At 60.7% G+C, this 19,447-nt stretch overlaps 2 protein-coding genes across 8 annotated transcripts in view; both read right to left on the minus strand.

Annotated features, from left to right (window-relative positions):
• Positions 1-19,447, minus strand: part of COL18A1 (collagen type XVIII alpha 1 chain) — a 90,892-nt gene that overhangs the window by 28,393 nt on the left and 43,052 nt on the right. For all 5 annotated transcript variants that reach the window (XM_069474890.1, XM_069474894.1, XM_069474892.1 and 2 more), the window contains 4 exons: positions 7,992-8,536; positions 3,371-3,457; positions 1,608-1,667; positions 707-833 (listed from right to left, as the gene is read on the minus strand). In XM_069474890.1, coding sequence (XP_069330991.1) covers positions 707-833; positions 1,608-1,667; positions 3,371-3,457; positions 7,992-8,536 — 819 coding nt within the window. The remainder of the gene's footprint in view (positions 1-706; positions 834-1,607; positions 1,668-3,370; positions 3,458-7,991; positions 8,537-19,447) is intronic.
• LOC138387785 (uncharacterized) lies at positions 10,288-13,012 on the minus strand. 3 transcript variants are annotated; one of them, XM_069474898.1, is made up of 3 exons: positions 12,180-13,012; positions 11,734-12,096; positions 10,288-11,678 (listed from the first exon to the last, which is right to left on the minus strand). In XM_069474898.1, exons 1-3 carry the CDS (start codon positions 12,611-12,613, stop codon positions 11,246-11,248), a joined length of 1,230 nt encoding a protein of 409 aa, XP_069330999.1. In that variant the 5' UTR covers positions 12,614-13,012; the 3' UTR covers positions 10,288-11,245. The 3 variants fall into 3 exon arrangements, with proteins under 3 accessions (XP_069330999.1, XP_069331000.1, XP_069330998.1); XM_069474899.1 differs by having other exon boundaries at positions 10,288-11,692; XM_069474897.1 differs by having other exon boundaries at positions 10,288-11,692; positions 11,734-13,012.

Raw genomic sequence — 19,447 nt, forward strand, 5'->3', positions numbered from 1 at the left:
CACAGGTACACACACCACACAAACACAAACCACACACAATATACACGCACCACACACACAATATACACACACCGCATGCACACACACCACACACATGCATACACCACACACACTGCACACACGAACATACAACATACATACCACACACATCACGTACCACACACACACCATACAAACACCACTTTTTTTTTTTTTTTTTTTTTTGGAGACAGAGTCTCACTTTGTTGCCCGGGCTAGAGTGAGTGCCGTGGCGTCAGCCTAGCTCACAGCAACCTCAAACTCCTGAGCTCAAGGGATCCTCCTGTCTCAGCCTCCCGAGTAGCTGGGACTACAGGCATGCACCACCATGCCCGGCTAATTTTTTCTATATATATTTTTAGCTGTCCATATAATTTCTTTCTATTTTTAGTAGAGATGGGGTCTCGCTCTTGCTCAGGCTGGTCTCGAACTCCTGAGCTCAAACGATCCGCCCACCTCGGCCTCCCAGAGTGCTAGGATTACAGGCGCAAACACCACTTTCATACATGAACAAATACATCACTCACACACAACATACAAACATACACTTCCACACGCACACCACACGCCTCATGTTACACACACATGATGATACACCACACATGCACACAACACACATACCACACACACACACCCCACACTCATACACACATGTATCATACGACACACACCCCCAGAAGAGGTTTACCTCCTAATGAAGCTGCTGTGGTGTCTTCAATTTCATCTGTTCTGGAACCTTCTGTGCTGCTGCCTCCAGCCAATGGCGGGGAAGTGACCGGGGGAGGCCGGGGGAGGCTGGGTTTGGGGGCCGCGCCCTGGCGAGAGGAGAGAGGGAAACAGCCGTCACCCAGCGAATGCAGGTGTCCTGTGGAGGCGCGTGCTGCTCGCCTACCGGGCTGAGCTTTACTTGGTTTATAAAATAAAATATTTACAGATTTTAAGGAAGACGAGAGAAAACGTCATTTAAATGGGAAGAAGTTCCAGGGCTCCTCCGAGCAGCCGGTGTCGGTGGCGGCTGCCTCCCCAGCCCGGCCTGAGGGCCCAGCACGGCCCGGCGTCCGCCCAGGGCAGCTCCGTCCTCTGGGACGAGGCCCCCGGAAGACAGGACCCCCCTCCCGCCCACGCCGCACGCAGGCCCACGCGGTTCGTCCGGTCTGAGAAGCGCTGCGTCCCTCCCACTGGCTGGGACTCCCGTCCCCTCGGCCCCTCCTGTGCGTCTGAGGGGCTGGAGCCGGAGAAAAGCCACGAATGTGGCCTCCGAGCCCCGAGTGCGCGTTGCGCCCGGCACAGCCTTCCCCGTGTCCGGTGTGCAAACCGCTCGTCCCCTACGCGCTGGGGGCCGGGCAAGTGAGTGCCGCGGTCACGTCAGAGAACGTCCTCTGGCCAGAGAGCTGCAGGGACACGGCCGGCCCTCGGGCACGCAGCCGCCTTCCCCTCCCAGCGTCCCCGTTTCCTGCGGGGAACACGCCTTCAGGACGTAGTGGGAGCCCTTGGAAGTCACACACGCGTGGCATGCGCACGTGTGCACACCCCCATGCGGGGTCTGTCGGGGACCCGGCAGGGTGGGCTCAGCCGCTGCAGCTACTCACTGTGTCCTCCCCGAGCGGCTCCCGGTTCTCCGCGAGCCCACTGCCGACGTCCCCGGACGCCTGCGGGCACAGGGGAGGAGGAGGACGGTGAGCAAAGCCCCGGAGAGGGGGCCACTCTCACCTCGCCCCCACTGGCGTGGCCCTTCCTGTGTTCTGGAGGGAGAAGCTGGGGGGCACCGAGGGGCCACGAGGAGGGCACGTCAGCCTCCCTGCCGGCCACCAACACACCACGTCCACCAGATCAATTAGAACCACCCTTCAGAGACCCACAGGGTGGTCACGGAACCGTGGAGACCATGCTCCTTCCTTCTGCCGTGGCGCCCGCCCTGGGACACGCTCACTGCACGCCTGTCCCCGTGCAGACCCTGCCCGGCTGGGCTGCAGCCGAGGAGGCACCCACAGAGCCGATGGCCTCTGAGCGGCAGCACGCGGCCGCAGGAAGCCAGCTGTCCTGGCGGCCCCGCCCCAGCCACTGCCTGGACGGACGTCCCCACTGTCCTCACGCTGCGAGTCCAACCAGCCCCGGGGTGGCCCTTCTCTCTGACTCACGTTTTCAGTTTAGCAAAACCCTGGAGGAAAAGCGTCATCTGCCTTTCCCACTAATGACCTCAGGGTTCAGGTAGGTGGGGTGTGTGTGCACACGTGTGTGTGCTGCACACGCCCCTGACCCCGTGTCCGGACAGCCCTCGGCCCGTGCTCCCCGGAGCAGAGTGGGGAGCAGGTGCCGTTGCAGCCACCAGGTGAAAAGTCAGCCCCTCCTAGATTCCTCAGGGGAAAGTAAGAGTCACCGGGCAAAATGTGGAAAAACCAGGCAAATGTGAACCGATCTGCACGGTCGGCCCACAGCCCACCACGGGGAGTCCCTGGCTGAGGCGGCAGTGACAGCTGCGGCGTGGAAAGTGACGTCCTCTCGGGCGTCTCCAGACTGGGAGCCACCCCTGCAGTGGGGTTTCTCCTCACGTCCCTCAGGCCTTCTGCGAGCTGGCGGATTCTCCTCCTTAGGTACCACGTGATTGTGCACATGGACACCACACACACACAAAGACACACCACACACGCACACGCACATGCACCATTGCACACATCGTGCATACCACAGACATGCACCGCACACATACACCATGCACACACGTACACTCACAGACACGCCACACACGCACACGCACACACACCACTGCACACATCATGCATACCAGAGACATGCACCACACACATGTACCCCATGCACACACATACACTCACAGACACACCACACACGCACACGCACACACACCACTGCACACATCATGCATACCAGAGACATGCACCACACACATACCCCATGCACACACATACACTCACAGACACGCCACACACATGCACATACATACCACACGGACAGACACCACACACATACACATGCACATATGCTGTACACACATCATACCTACCACACACAGAGACACGCACCACACACATGTACATCACACACAGATGCATACATCCCACACGTCCATGTTACACAGAGGCACACACCACAGACAGCACACCGAGACACAGATGCACACGCATGTTGCTGCCGTCATCCCGCCGAGCACTCCGTGGGCTACTGCAGGCTGGTTTCTAACGTGTGTTTTATATTCCGCATTTGTTTCTAATGGAAAGTTCTGATGTTACAAACGTACATGGAAATGCCACGCCACGTTCCTGGTGCCCACAGGGGCACACTTAGGACCGTCCCATCATATCAGGTGGGGAGACCCTGCCGAGCCAGTGTCACTCACCCCGTCCGAGTCATCGTCCTCCTCGTCCAGGCAGTGCTGGGTGCTCACCTGGGGGTCCCCACGCACCCTCAGCTCCGCGATTCTCCCCTAAAGGCAGAGGGACAGAGCGGTCACCTGTGGTCCCGAGGCCGGCGCTGGGCACAGGGAGAGCCGGTCGGGGGCCCCAGCGTGGAGCCGCCTGAGCTCCAGAGCTCCGCGGGCGCAGAGAGCGAGGGCGTCTTGGAGCGCGAAGGTTCCCCGCTCGCTCCTCTCTGGGGCAAAGCCCGTCCCACGCGGGGAAGAGCCGTGGGTGAAGCCCAGAGGGGCGTCCCGGGCGCGGTCAGTGCGGAGGCCTGGCCGGCGTGAGTTGGGCTCCCCTGAGGCTGTCCAGGCACGCGCCAGCGCCGCAGGTTTACAGAGACGCGGGTCGGCTAACTAAGGTCCTGGGAGAGAGGCTGGACCCCGGGCAGCGCTGCTCACGGTGACAGCTACACGGGTGCCAGGCTGTCTGCCTCCAACCAGCCAAGGCAGAGCCCGGGTTCTATTTCCTTTGCAAATTCACCTTCTGAGAGTGAACAAAAGCCAGAAGCCCAGGGAGAAGGACAAGCCGCCAGGACACCTGGAGAAAGGTCCTGTCCTCTGGCACAGAGATCTGCGCCCGCCCAGCATCACCTTACTCGTCGCTCACCCGCCGCTCCACCTCAGCCCTGCCCTCCGGCACCTGGCGTGGCCGAGGTGTGGGACGCCTCGCGGACCCCGGAGACACTGGCACAGCCGCCGCGCGGGGAGGACGGGAGGGCAGCCGAGTGCTGAGCCGCGAGTGCAGAGGCCCCGGGGAGAGGGTGGGGGTGGGCGCCTGGCAGGGCCTCGCCGGGGGAGGGGGCCGCACCGCGGCTCCCCAGGCTCTGGATCCCGGCAGCCTTGGAGCCGAGCGGCGGGAGTCCCGCTGGATCCCCGGCCCAGCGGCAGCTGGGGCTCCCCGAGCAGGCGCCTCCGCCGGTGCCTCGTGGTTTCTGCCTCTGATGACGCTTTGTGAAGGGCTTTCCCCACCGGGAACGGCAGGAGTGTTCACACAGGTCCAGTATTTTCTGTTTTTCATTGAGCATGTCGGTCCACTGGGATTTAAGGTAGTGTGTTTTTCCCAGAGGGACACGAATCCCAGCAGTTCTCAGATGCGCGTTTTAACTGCTCTCACGGCAGAGGCCCCGGTCAGGGGCGGCAAACCTTTCCCGTAAAGGGCCAGGTGGGAGCCGTCGCTGGCTTTCGGGGCTCGCCGCATCTGTTGAAACCGCCGTGCCGCCGTCCGGGGAAATCGGCGTGGACGGCCAGTGGATGGCGGCTGCGGCTGTTCCAACAGAAGTTTATCTTTGGGCCCTGAAATCTGAATTCATGTCATTTTCATGTGTCACAAAAATATTCTTCTGGTGTTTTTCTAACCATTTAAAATGTCAGAGCCACCCTAGCGTGGCTGGGCGTGTCCAGAGGGCAGGGCTGTGCTGTCCACTCTGGGCCGTTCTGCGTGTCCTGTGAGACCTGCCAACGCCTTGGCCAGCAGGTCCATGGAGTGCAGGGAAAGTAACACCCCGTGGCCCCGGCCGGGCCCTCGCCTGAGGACTTCACTCATCTCTCCAGGCTCAGCCCAGGCCACCTCCTCCAGGAAGCCCTCCCTGATGGTCTCCCAGGAGGATCAGAGCTTCCCGGGACCAGCTCTCCCTGACTCCATGTTCTAGCTCTAAACTCTGCCCCCCAACACCAGTGATGAGGCCTGTGTGCATGTGTGTACACGTATGTACATGCACGTGTGTCTGCATGCGTGTGTGGTCATATGCATGGATGTCTGTGCATGCGTGTGCACTCATACACCTATGCGTGCTCCTGGCAGGCGAGTGAGGAAGCAGGGGACGGCTGGCACAGGTAGGGAGAGGGAGGCGGGGCCTCGCAGACCCCGCAGCCCCACGGACACTGTGACTGTCGCTTTCCTGGCAGTTTCTGGCCACGCCGCAGCCTGTAGGCGAGTCTCCCTCTGCGACGCGCCTGGGCGGCTGATTTCACGGCAGCAGGGCCGGACGCGCGCTTGGCACTATCCAAGCTGCCGCCCCTCACAGGCCGGCGCCGAGGGAGGCTGGACGCGCTTCCCCGCCACTGGGCTGGTCGTGGGCGGTGGGAGAAACCCAGGGCAGGGATGGTGCCAAGGCCTCCCCACTGCGGGCTGAGCACCGAGGGGGTGTCCTCTCTCCGGGGCTCTGCCCACCCCTGGGCCCCCTCCACACCACGCAGTTCCCAGTCTGTCCTGCTTCCCAATCTGCTGCAGGATGGCCAGAAGTTCCAGAAGCTTCTGGGGTACAGACAAGCAGGACCCCCTGGCCTGGTGATGCCCCAGGGGGAGCTTTCAGATGTGGCCTGGCCCTGGGGAGCATGGGTGGCCCCGGGCTGGCCGGCCGCACTGCAGGACGGGGCGGTGACGGTGGAGGACCAAGGGAGTGACCAGGCCCAGTGACTGCTGCCCCGTGACGGGCCGGGAGCCCACCGAGGCCGGCACCAGCCCCCGTCTCAGCCAAACCAGGGCAGAGACCACGTCCTGGGTGCAGCCGGGGCCACCCCCAGGGTGGGGTTCCACGGCCATGTGCGCTGTGGCCGCCATCTTGCCCTGTCAAAGCCAAAGGCACGGCAAGGCCTGGCCTGTCCTCGCAGCCCCTGCCTCCGATGCGCTGTGGCCACCGGTGACCCAGACGGAGAGCGGGTCTGATCCAAAACCCACGGAGAAAACCCCTGGGATGTCTGGTCGGCAGGGCTGCCGCGGTCACGGAACACGGCACCCACTCCCATCTCTCTAACCGGCAAGACATCACCGGGATGTTAAACGTCACGGGTGTCTCCTGTGGGCCAGATTTAACCACACAAACCTGTTAAACGTCCCAGTGGTTTTTCTTTTTTTTTTTTTTTTTTTTTGAGACAGAGTCTCACTCTGTTGCCCAGGCTAGAGTGAGTGCCGTGGCGTCAGTCTAGCTCACAGCAACCTCAAACTCCTGGGCTTAAGCGATCCTACTGCCTCAGCCTCCCGAGTAGCTGGGACTACAGGCATGCGCCACCATGCCCGGCTAATTTTTTGTATATATATATTTTAGTTGTCCATATAATTTCTTTCTATTTTTAGTAGAGACGGGGTCTCGCTCTTGCTCAGGCTGGTCTCGAACTCCTGACCTCGAGCGATCCACCCGCCTCGGCCTCCCAGAGTGCTAGGATTACAGGCGTGAGCCACCGCGCCCGGCCCCCAGTGGTTTTTCTTAAACGACAAGCGACAAAGGCGAATAACAACTGGGAAGCGAAATCCACAGCCCACGAAACCAGGGCTCCACCTCCCTCCCGCACAGAGTTTGCACAAACCAGTGAGAAACCCGTGAACCCTCACAAACAGCCAGAGCACAGGTGGGTCGGCCAGGACAGGAACACGGACAGGAACAGGTGACAAAATAAGTTTGTCCTTGCAGACAAAGCCCCAGACTCCGCCCACACACCCCTCGGGCGACAGTGGCTCGCACAGACGCAGCTGACAGGGTTGGGAGAGGCCGCCTGGCTCAGGGCCGTGACCGCAGCCATGCCCCACACTGCGGCCCGTCGGCACACGGGCGACTTTTCTGCCAACGTGTTAGAGTCGCACACGCTTACAGGCTACTCTGTCCCAGCACGAGCGTCACGGTCACCCCACAAATGAGTCCCCGGCTGGGGCGACTCCTCTGATCTCTTCCCCGTTAACCTTTTCACCATGAGGAAAGCACAAAGCGGCCCAGTTTGGTACCAAAGTCCTGGTGGCTCTTGAGCCCTGAGGGTTAAAAGTTCCTGCCAAAGGTGAAAGGTCAGCTTTCAGAACCCTGAGACAACTTCAAACAAGCGGCCCTTGTCTGGGGAATAATTAACTCTCTGTCCCTGTGGCCACCACCCGTCGGCTGACAGCCGGGGGCAGGGGCGTCCCAGCTGCCTAGCGGTTGAAGGTCAGGATTCGGGGGCTTGTGAGTCAGCGCAACCGCAGGCACCCAGGCGGCTGATCCGGGGCTGGGACTCCAGCTCAAGGTTCCGGGAAGCGCGGGGGGCTCCGGGCCCTGGAGACAGACCCCAGCTGGGCTCAGAGCCGGCCCCCTGCCCCAGACCCTGTTTGGGCCGCCGTCCCGTCTGCTAAGGATGACGACCAGCCCAGCGCAACTGGCCTGGGCCCCGGTGAACCCCGGCCCCCCGCAGGGCCCCGCTTGACTCACGCCCTGTCGCTGGCTGCAAACTGTTAATGATGTCATTCTGCAGGTGGCTGGGCCTGGACTCAGCCCCCATTGCCCCGAAGGGCCAGCCAGAGGCCGGGACCCCCGGTTCACCATGGGGCAGAGCACGCACATGGGAGGGGCCCTGGATTATGGGTGGGCCCTAGGGCCTCAGAGAAACCACCTGAAGCCCAGGGTGACCCTCCCAGAGGGCGGGGGACAGAGAGCTAGGGACAGGGTGCACCCCAGCCAGGCAGATCAGGGACCCGGAGGCCAGGCTGGAGGCCGGGCTGACCACAGCAGGGTGCTGGGCAGGACCAGGAGGGACGCGCTTGCTGTCCCTTGTCACGGGGGCCGCCCCACCCCTCCCTGGGCTATTCCAGCACGGGGGTTACCTGGAACTTGTCGGGGTCCGCGCCTCCAGCCTGGGCCACAAAGAGGCCGGCACCGGGCTCCAGCTCCAAGCCCCGCGAGGATCGTGTGAGCGGCGTCCTCTGGAACTCCTCGCAGTCCATGTAGAGCGCCACGGAGCCGCCGTCCACGCTGAGCGCAAAGCGGGTCCACCGGCCGACCAGGGCGGGCAGGCGGAAGCTGGCGGCCGTGCGGGTCTGGCCCGCACCCGGCTCCGTGTACAGTAGCATGATGTGCTGGTGCCCGTCCCGCACCTCAGAGAGCTTCACGCCCAGCAAGACCACGGCCTGCGCCGCGTCCGTGATGGCGAACAGCACCCCCGCGCCCTGCGTGGCCGGCCGGACGTGGAACAGCAGCGAGAAGTCTCGGAAGAAGGGGCTGGGGACGTGGTAGCGGGCCACCTGGCCGCTGTTGGCACCTGGCCCGAATGCGTAGGCCGGCCCGACCTCGGGGTCGTCGATCTGGGTGACCTGCTGGGGCAGCGGCTCCCCGAGGAGCTGCAGCAGCCCCACCTCCTCGCCGGCGCTCTCTGCAAAGGGGAGAAGGACACTGGTGAGGCAGCGGGACAGGCAGGGCACAAAGGGGAAACTGAGTCAGAAGGGCTCGTCACGTGCAGGGCGACCTGCCGGCCCCCTCTGGGCACCCCCCACGGCCACCCCACGGCCACCTGGCTCTCAGCCCACACGAGAGACGCCCTGTGCAGAGAACCGTCCGCAGGGTCACGGCGGCCACAGGCCACTCTCCGCCCCTCCGTGAGCTCACACGCCAAGGCAGGGACCCCAGAGATGGGCACAGCCGTGTAGGGTACGAGGAGCCAGGGCCCATTCGGCGTCCCCGTCACAGCAAGGAGCCCGCCGCGAGTCCTGGGGCAGGCACCACCCCGCGCCCTGACCACGCAGCAGCACAGGCCAAGCCTGTGCCCGGACGTCACTGTACCCCCAGAAGGAAGGCGGAGAACCCCCAGAACTAAGACACTGTGCGGCTCCGTCTGGGGGGGACCCGCCCGGGGAACGACAGGCGAGGGCAGGTGGCCGCCTTCCTCGGGCAGTGATCGGCCGCCGTGGCTCCCAGGTTGACATCTCAGGAATCTCACCCAAGGTCCCCTGAGGGTGGCCTGGGGCGAGGACACGGCCCGTGTCTCAGGTGTGGAGACGCAGGCACTGGCTGCTGCCGCCGCCCCGCACCCCACTGGACGGGCCGCTGGCTTCACTGTTCCCCTTAAACACCCCACAGAGCCGGCGACCGGCCACACGCCCTCACGCCACGCATCCGCCCACACTGAGCCCACCCTGCCCCCAAGGGTCCTGGGGTCGCAGGCCATGCGCTCTCAGGTGACACACTACTGGGAGTCCCTCTGCCGCATGAGCAAGGCTGGGGACGCCCGGAGTTCCCACCCTTCATTTCCTGCCTTCCCAGGAGGCTGGTGGCCGCCATAGGAGGACGTGGGCCCTGCTGTCCGTGGCACCTCCGGGGGGCCTGAGCTGACTCCCCAAGGCCGAGGTGCGGGGGCAGGGCCCACCTGTGTCCAGGGACCTCGTACACTGGTGATGTCCCCGCACCCACTGTGTGGGCAGAGCCCAGACGTGGGGCCACGGTCTGGGCCGGGGACCCGCCCCAAGGCCGATGTCCCGAGACCCCTGCAGTCTGGACACGGTCTGCTTCCAACAGGAACCGTGACGGCCGCTCGGGGACCCCCGCGCACAGGGCAGGCTCCTGCCGAGAGCTCTTCTGGGAAGCGGCTGCTGCCGTGTGGGCGTCCCCTGGAAGCAGGGACAGAGGCCGGGGCAAGCGTGTGCCGGCCTGGGGCTCCTCGGCAGAGAAGGGAAGAACCGCTGCGCCCCGACTTCACGAGGCAAGTTGTGTCTCTCAGAGCTCGCTGAGAACGGAAAACGGAAACAGGCGGGACCACAGCCGCCCACACCCGCGTGCTGGGGCGTCGCTGCTCTGCGCCCCGACTCTGGCCCCGTGGGTAGCCACCGGCACAGAGTGGACAACGGCCTCCGTGGGACAATGGGGCCTGGCTCAGCGCCTGTCCCCAAGGGCCAAGGGCGCAGGGCACCCGGCAGGCCGACCCTGGGCTCCTGGAGGTCAGTGGCCACGTCCCCTCCGACAGAGGCCCCGTCCACAAGACAGAGGCTGCCAAGACAACGCCCCTTTGTGCCAGAGGTGCCCACGCGGGGGGTGTTCTGAGAGGCAGGACACTCACCCGCCCTGGAGGCCGACCCAGCTGTCCCCAGAGCCACCCGCGAGAAACCTCCCCGCCGCCCTTCCTCCTGGCAGCTAGAATGTTCCCAAGTTAATTAAGATGCAAGATGCGGCAGCTGCCGCCTTCCTGCGCTGGAAGGCACCCGCCAGTGTGCTGCGGGGCCCAGGGACCCCAGAGATGTGCAAGCGTCTCCCCAACGTCCCCCACGGCCCTGTGAAGTTCCCACGGGGCCCGTCAGCGAAGCTCTGAAGTCCCTGAGGTCCCCGGCTCTTTTCTCCAGGTACAGGCACTGCGGGAGGAGGACGTCCCAGCCTCCCACACCCCTGGGGCGCTGGCCCCGCCGTCCCGCGTGGGGGCTGATCTCCCTCCAGAAAGCCAAGGCCCACGCGTGTCCAGCAGTCAGAGAACGGCCTTCCCGGGACCGGCGGGCGGCCCCCTGGCAAGCTGGGGCGCCCGTCGGCCCACCTCCCCCAGACCAAGGAGCCGGGACCTGCCGAGTTAAACCGGTTCCCCTTCAGGAGACACGCCGGCCATGGATGGTTCTGGAACGGGAGGTCCCTCTCATCCACGCAGGACAAACCGCACCTGCAGCGTCACCCGACAGGTGCGAGGCCCTGGCCGCTGGTCGGGGAGACTCCCAGGTGTTCTCTCACCGCTGCGGACACAGCTTCCCACCGCGGGGAGTCCTCCCCTGCCCCTCGGGTCTGTCATTCCTACAGAGCCGTGAAGTCCCTTCTGCGGCCAGCCACCTCCCGGACGGAGCACGGCCTGCTCACACCTTCTCTCCCGACCGCGCCCCGATGGCCTGCGTGGACGATGCCGCCCTGTGGGCCCCACCCCGGCAAGGGCAGGACTCAGCTGGAAAACACCCGTGTCACGGCAGCTGCCACCTGGAAGGACATGTGACTCGGACAAGACGGGAGCCGCTGTGCTGGCTGAGGTGCCTGGTCTCCCACCAGCAGGGGCTGGAGTCGCTGCCACCCAGGGCCGGCGGCTTCGCTCGAACACCCCGGGATGAGCCTCCTCCCTCCCTCACCCGGCTCCGACCCAGGACAGCCCCACCACGGGGAGAAGGTCCCCAATGGGCACAGCCTCTGCTGCACTGCACCAAGTACCCCGCACCAAGTACCCTGCACTGAGTACCCACACTAAGTACCCCGCACCAAGTACCCTGCACCGAGCACCCAGCACCAAGTACCCTGCACCAAGTACCCTGCACTGAGCACCCTGCACCAAGTACCCCACACCGAGTACCCTGCACCAAGTACCCCACACCAAGTACCCTGCACTGAGCACCCTGCACCAAGTACCCCACACCAAGTACCCCGCACCAAGTACCCTGCACTGAGCACCCTGCACCAAGTACCCCACACCAAGTACCCTGCACCAAGTACCCCACACCAAGTACCCTGCACTGAGCACCCTGCACCAAGTACCCCACACCAAGTACCCCACACCAAGTACCCTGCACTGAGCACCCTGTACCAAGCATCCCACACCAAGTACCCTGCACTGAGCACCTGCACCAAGTACCCCACACCAAGTACCCTGCACTGAGCACCCACACCAAGTACCCTGCACCAAGTACCCTGCACTGAGCACCCTGCACCAAGTACCCCACACCAAGTACCCTGCACTGAGCACCCTGCACCAAGTACCCCACACCAAGTACCCTGCACCAAGTACCCCACACCAAGTACCCTGCACTGAGCACCCTGCACCAAGTACCCCACACCAAGTACCCTGCACCAAGTACCCCACACCAAGTACCCTGCACTGAGCACCCTGCACCAAGTACCCCACACCAAGTACCCTGCACCAAGTACCCCACACCAAGTACCCTGCACTGAGCACCCTGCACCAAGTACCCCACACCAAGTACCCTGCACCAAGTACCCCACACCAAGTACCCTGCACTGAGCACCCTGTACCAAGTATCCCACACCAAGTACCCTGCACTGAGCACCTGCACCAAGTACCCCACACCAAGTACCCTGCACTGAGCACCCACACCAAGTACCCTGCACCAAGTACCCTGCACTGAGCACCCTGCACCAAGTACCCCACACCAAGTACCCTGCACTGAGCACCCTGCACCAAGTACCCTGAACAGAGCACCCGCACAAAGTACCCAGCACCAAGTACCCCGCACTGAGTAGCCCCCAGCAGAGGAGGTGGCAGGTGATTGCCCATGTTCTCAGTAATCGGCCTGTTAGGACACCAGAAGAAAGGACCTAGAGAGAAATCAGCTGGCAGGGTGGGCAGAGCTGCGAGGCCAAGTAGTGATGCTGGGAAGGAAATGGTGCGACATAAGACCCTATCTGGGAACTGCTGGCACACAAAACTCTGTGAGGCTGCAAGGCTTAGCATCTGCTCCCCCAGGTGTGTGGGCCTCTCCATGCATATTCCAAGACAGAAACAACTGCATATTACACGTAGCAATCTCAGCCTCACACGATAAGCCCTGATCCAACAGATGGACGGATGGGTGGGTGGATGGATGATAAATGGGTAGGTGGGTGGATGAACAGGTGGGTGGGCGACTGGATCATGGATGGAAGGTTGGATGGGTGGGTGGATAGTTTGATGGGTGGATGAACAGGTGGGTGGGCAACTGGATCATGGAGGGAAGGTTGGATAGGCGGGTGGATAGTTTGATGGGTGGATGAACAGGTGGGTGGGCGACTGGATCATGGAGGGAAGGTTGGATGGGCGGGTGGATAGTTTGATGGGTGGATGAACAGGTGGGTGGGCGACTGGATCATGGATGGAAGGTTGGATGGGTGGGTGGATAGTCTGATGGGCAGATGAACAGGTGGGTGGGCTACTGGATCATGGAGGGAAGGTTGGATGGGCGGGTGGATAGTTTGATGGGTGAATGAACAGGTGGGTGGGCGACTGGATCATGGAGGGAAGGTTGGATGGGTGGGTGGATAGTCTGATGGGTGGATGAACAGGTGGGTGGGCGACTGGATCATGGATGGAAGGTTGGATAGGTGGGTGGATAGTTTGATGGGTGGATGAACAGGTGGGTGGGCGACTGGATCATGGAGGGAAGGTTGGATGGGCGGGTGGATAGTCTGATGGGTGGATGAACAGGTGGGTGGGCGACTGGATCATGGATGGAAGGTTGGATGGGCGGGTGGATAGTCTGATGGGTGGATGAACAGGTGGGTGGGTGACTGGATCACGGACGGAAGGTTGGATGGGCGGGTGGATAGTCTGATGGGTGGATGAACAGGTGGATGGGCGACTGGATCATGGAGGGAAGGTTGGATGGGTGGGTGGATAGATAGTTTGATGGGTGGATGAACAGGTGGGTGGGCGACTGGATCATGGAGGGAAGGTTGGATGGGTGGGTGGATAGTTTGATGGGCGGAAGAACAGGTGGGTGGGCGACTGGATCATGGATGGAAGGTTGGATGGGCGGGTGGATAGTTTGATGGGTGGATGAACAGGTGGGTGGGCGACTGGACCATGGATGGAAGGTTGGACGGGCGGGTGGATAGTTTGATGGGTGAATGAACAGGTGGGTGGGCGACTGGATCACGGATGGAAGGTTGGATGCGTGGGTGGATAGACAGTTTGATGGGTGAATGAACAGGTGGGTGGGCGACTGGATCACGGATGGAAGGTTGGATGCGGGGGTGGATAGTTTGATGGGTGGATGAACAGGTGGGTGGGCGACTGGATCATGGAGAGAAGGTTGGATGGGTGGGTGGATAGTCTGATGGGTGAATGAACAGGTGGGTGGGCGACTGGATCATGGATGGAAGGTTGGATGGGTGGGTGGATAGTTTGATGGGTGGATGAACAGGTGGGTGGGCGACTGGATCATGGAGGGAAGGTTGGATGGGCGGGTGGATAGTCTGATGGGTGGATGAACAGGTGGGTGGGCGACTGGACCATGGAGGGAAGGTTGGACGGGCGGGTGGATAGTTTGATGGGTGAATGAACAGGTGGGTGGGCGACTGGATCACGGATGGAAGGTTGGATGGGCGGGTGGATAGACAGTTTGATGGGTGAATGAACAGGTGGGTGGGCGACTGGATCACGGATGGAAGGTTGGATGCGTGGGTGGATAGACAGTTTGATGGGTGAATGAACAGGTGGGTGGGCGACTGGATCACGGATGGAAGGTTGGATGTGTGGGTGGATAGTTTGATGGGTGGATGAACAGGTGGGTGGGCGACTGGATCATGGAGAGAAGGTTGGATGGGTGGGTGGATAGTCTGATGGGTGAATGAACAGGTGGGTGGGCGACTGGATCATGGATGGAAGGTTGGATGGGTGGGTGGATAGTCTGATGGGTGAATGAACAGGTGGGTGGGCGACTGGACCATGGAGGGAAGGTTGGATGGGCGGGTGGATAGTCTGATGGGTGGATGAACAGGTGGGTGGGCGACTGGATCATGGACGGAAGGGTGGATGGGTGGGTGGATAGTTTGATGGGTGAATGAACAGGTGGGTGGGCGACTGGATCACGGATGGAAGGTTGGATGCGTGGGTGGACAGTTTGATGGGTGAATGAACAGGTGGGGGGGCGACTGGATCACGGATGGAAGGTTGGATGCGTGGGTGGATAGACAGTTTGATGGGTGAATGAACAGGTGGGTGGGCGACTGGATCACGGATGGAAGGTTGGATGTGTGGGTGGATAGTTTGATGGGTGGATGAACAGGTGGGTGGGAGACTGGATCATGGAGAGAAGGTTGGATGGGTGGGTGGATAGTCTGATGGGTGGATGAACAGGTGGGTGGGCGACTGGATCACGGACGGAAGGGTGGATGGGCAGGTGGGTGGATGAAGGGATGGGTGGATCGGTAGGTGGACACAGAGGCAGATGGAGATAGAGATATACACATTACTATTAACATCCAGGCCACCTGGCTAACCGCAAAGGGCACAGAAAGACACCTGGTATGTGAAGTTGGGAAGCTTGAGAAGCTGGTGACAAACTCTTGGGGTGACACACATGCTGGGAGAAGGTGGCAGGTCCACTGTTTGCCAGGGGCCTCCTTATGTAAGGGGGTCCTGTAGCACCAGGTGAGCTGCCGGCTGCCATCCAGGACAGACTGGAGCCCGTACGGCAGGTCTGTTCCCCCAGTTGCATCCCGAGGAGAGGAAAATGGGAGGCTTTGGGGCTTCCACTGAGGGACAGTGTGATCCCTCTCTGCCCTAATGCCGGGGCATTCCTCTCCTCTCAAGCACATCACACCTGTGGGCCGAACACCTGGAAATGTGGTCCAGCCCCACAAGACATGTGCGTCTTCACCCCAGAATTAGAGGTTTCCATCAGGGTTGAGGGAAATCCTAAGAGCTCTGAGCTCTGGACCCAAGGAAGGTGCCCACAGGGAGCTTGGCCCCCGACTCGGCGCAGCAGAAGTGGCGGCCAGGCTAGACACGTGCACGTAATATGATAATGGTACTTATTTACTGAGGCCAGCATCATCCTGACACCGAAGCCAGACAAAGACATTACCTTAAAAAGATAAAAATAAAACTACAGATCAGTATTTTTTATGAACACCGATGCAGAAATTCTCAACAAAATGCTAGCCAGTCGAATTCAGCAGCATACTAAAAAGACTGCATGCACCATGACCAAGTGAGATTTATTTCTAGGACACAAAAACAGTTTAACATAAAAAAATCAATCAGTGCAACATACCAACCACATCAACCGAATGAACAAACTACACGATCATCTCAATTAGTGCAGAAAAGGCATCTGACAAAGTTCAACACCCTTTCATGACAAAAACACTCCACCAGCTAAGAATGGAAGAAAACTGCTTTGACACAATAAAGCTACATATGAAAAACCCACAGCAACATCGCACTCGATGGTGAAAGCTTTTCCTCTAACGTCAGGGACGGAGCAAAGATGCCCCCTTTTGCCATTTCTCCTCAGTACTGAAGTCCTGGCCAGAGAAAGTCGGCAAGAAAAAGAAATAAAAGGCATATGAATTGGAAAAGAAAAAGTAAAATAATCTCTGTTCGCAGAGGATATGATCGTCTATGTAGAAAACCCTAAAGATACCACAAAAAGAAAAAAAAAAAAAAACCCTGTTAGAACTAATAAGAGAGTTCAGGAAAGTAGCAAGATATAAAGTAAATACTCAGAAATCGTTGCATTTCCATAAACAATAAATAATCTGAAAGGAAAATTACAGAAACAATTCCACTTATAATAGCACCAAGAAGAATAAAATGCTTAGGCATTAACTTTGAAAACTATAAAACATTGCTGAAAAAAATTAAAGAAGATACAAATAAATTGAAATTCGCCTCATATTCATGTATTAGAAGACTTACTATTAAGATGTCACTAATACTCAAAGCAGTCTGCAGATTCTATGTTATCCCTATCAAAATCCCAATGATATTTTTTGCAGAAATACGAAAACTCCAGAAAAATTCTATAAAATTCATACGGAATCTCAAGGGACCCCAAATAGCCAAAACAATCTTGAAGAAAAAGAACAAAGCTGGAAGACTCACATTTCTTGATTTTAAAACTCACTGCAAAGCCGCAGTAATCAAAACCGTGCGGTACTGGCATAAAGACAGACATAAGATCAACGGAAGGGAACAGAGAGCCCAGCATGAGCCCCACACGTACGGCCAAGTGACGTCCAACATGGCACCAAGGCCACTCAGTGGGGCAAGGACAGTCTTCTCAACAAATGGCGCCGGTGAAACTGGACGTCCACATGTGGGACCTCACCTCAAGCCGGACACAGCACTTAACTCACAACAGATCAAAGATCTAACTGTAAGACCCAAACCTATACAACTGCCAGAAGAAAACAAAGCGCAAAGCTTCGAGACATTTAATTTGGCAGTGACTTCCTGGCTACGACACCAAGGCACAGGAAATAGAAAAAAACAGGTAAACCGGATTTCAGAAAAATTTCAAAACCATTTACATCAAAAGGTAAGATACATAGAGCAGCCCACAGATGAGAGAGAGTATTTGCAACTCAGGGGTCACCATCCAGAATACAAGGAGAACTCCTAAAATTCAACGGCAGCAACAAAAAAACCCGCGATTCAAAATTTGCAAAGGATTTGAACAGACGTTTTCCCCAAAGAGCTTGAGACTTTGAGACTCGGATACTCGATCTCAGGGACACGCAGACCGAACTGCGGGGGGCGCCACCTCGCCCCCGCCGGGCGCCGCCACCACTGCGCTCCGTCGGTGGGGAGCAAAATGGTGCAGCTGCCGCGGGAAGCAGCCTGGCGGCTCCTCAAACTCACAATAGAACCAGCAAGCGACGCGGCGATTCCAGCTCTGGGCATGTGCCGGAAAGAACGGAAAACAGCCTCAAAGAGGCATTTGCGCCCACGGCCGTGATGGCACTGTCCACAGTAGCTGACACTTGGAAGCAGCCACGTGGCTGTTGATGCGTGAATGTGGCCCGTTCGTACCATAAAATATCATTCAGCCAAAAAGGAGTGAGATTACCACACACGCTACAGCACGGACGGAACTCGAGGACATCACGCCAAGTGCAATGAGACAGCCACAGAGGAACCAATGCCGCTGGTTCCTGCAGGTGCCTGCAGTGGTGAGGACGGGACAGGAGAGCGGCAGCTGCCAGGCCTGGGGAGGGGGCGGGGCGTCGGTGGTGAGCGGGGACAGAGCTGCCGTCTGGGGAGACGGGAATGTTCTGGAGATAGATGGCCGTGATGGTTGCCCAGCAACGTGAATGGACATACTGACCACGAACTGCACACTTAAAAATGGTTACAGTGGTAAATCCCACGTTACGTGGACTTGGGAATTTTACCACTCTTAAGAAACAAAAACAAAAAAACAACTTCCCCGTGGCAGAAGGAGGGACAGTCGCCCACCTAGGCAAGGGTGCCATCCAGGGACACGGGCTGTGGGGACCACGCGGCCGCCACGTCCTTCCTCCTCGGTGGGACTGGGGGCGGACGCGCTCCTGCCCACGCCCAGGTGGGGGCCACGTCCTGCCACCAGCCTCCCGCGGAGTGGGGCGAACGAGCCCGCGGACGCCGGCGGCCCGCACGCCGTCACTCCCGCAGATGGGAGGGCTGCAGGCCCATGGGGGGCAGCTCAGAGGGCCCGAGACGGGGCCCAGGACCCCGGACAGCCCCGCCACAGGGGCGCAGCCTCCCTGACCCCACGGCCTCTTGACGGGCCCAAGGACAGCCCCGGGCCGGCGGCGGCTGGGGTCCCGGCGCTGGGAGCAGAGCCTGTGCCCCCCACCCCGCCCAGGGCCCTCAGCCATCCTGGGGGGTCGGCTCCTGGGTTGCGGAGGCGCTGGACCCCCCAACCCTTAATGCCCCTCGAGGGCCTTCCTCCCTCCTGCCCCTGGAGGGGGTGTCCAGCCCAGCACAGGGCCCAGCAGGAGTGCGGAGGAACTGGGGGTGGGGGAGGCCAAAGGGGGAGCCACTCCGCAGCCAGGCCAGGCCTGATGCCCTCTGACCCCCCGAGGGGGTGTGGCCCTCACTGGAGTCCCCCAGGACCCTGCCGGGACTCTGCCAAACGCCCAGATGTCCCGTGAAAAGTTCGCTCAGGCCACGAGGCCGACCGGGCCAGCTGCAGTCAGAGAAATTCCCCACCCCACGCAGCCCTGCCTGGGCCTGGGCCTGGGCCTCGGGGGGCGAGACCCGCCACCCCCGCGCCTGTGCTTGCTCCAGCCGAGAGCCAGGCAGGCAGGGCCGATGGGGCGCCCAGCCCTCCCCCTCCCGCCGGCAACAGCCCTCCCTGTCCGCCACGGTCTCCGCGCTCCCGGGCTCCTGGCAGAGGAGGAGCGGGTGGGCTGGGCCTCAGTTGCCGGGGCCTCCCGGGGCTGCCCTGCCCCACATGCCTGGTGGGCCCGGGCCACTCACCGCAGCTCCAGCCGCCCTGGGGATGGGATCTGAGCCCCCCAGGCCGACGGCCCTGGGCATGGCCCCCACCTCTGCAGACAGCGCCCCTCCCAGGGCAGCCCTGTGCCCGCTGCTCCCCTGCCCGGACGCCCCACTGTCCCGCAGGCCTCAGCCATGGCACTGCCTCCAAGCAGCCCTCCCCACCCACCTGCTCCGCTCCAGCCCCTGGGGTGCAGGCTTCTTGGGTTTGGGGACCGCCTGTCCCTCGCACTTGCCCCTGCCCTGCCCACGGCCCCTCCTGCACCCAGGCCTGGCACAGGTCTGCGGAGGCTCAGGGCCACTGCAGAGTGAACGGGCAACCGGGCCAGGCACCCTCAGGGAGCCCCTCGG

Source organism: Eulemur rufifrons, chromosome 7, assembly GCF_041146395.1.
Source record: "Eulemur rufifrons isolate Redbay chromosome 7, OSU_ERuf_1, whole genome shotgun sequence".
Lineage (NCBI taxonomy): Eukaryota > Metazoa > Chordata > Mammalia > Primates > Lemuridae > Eulemur > Eulemur rufifrons.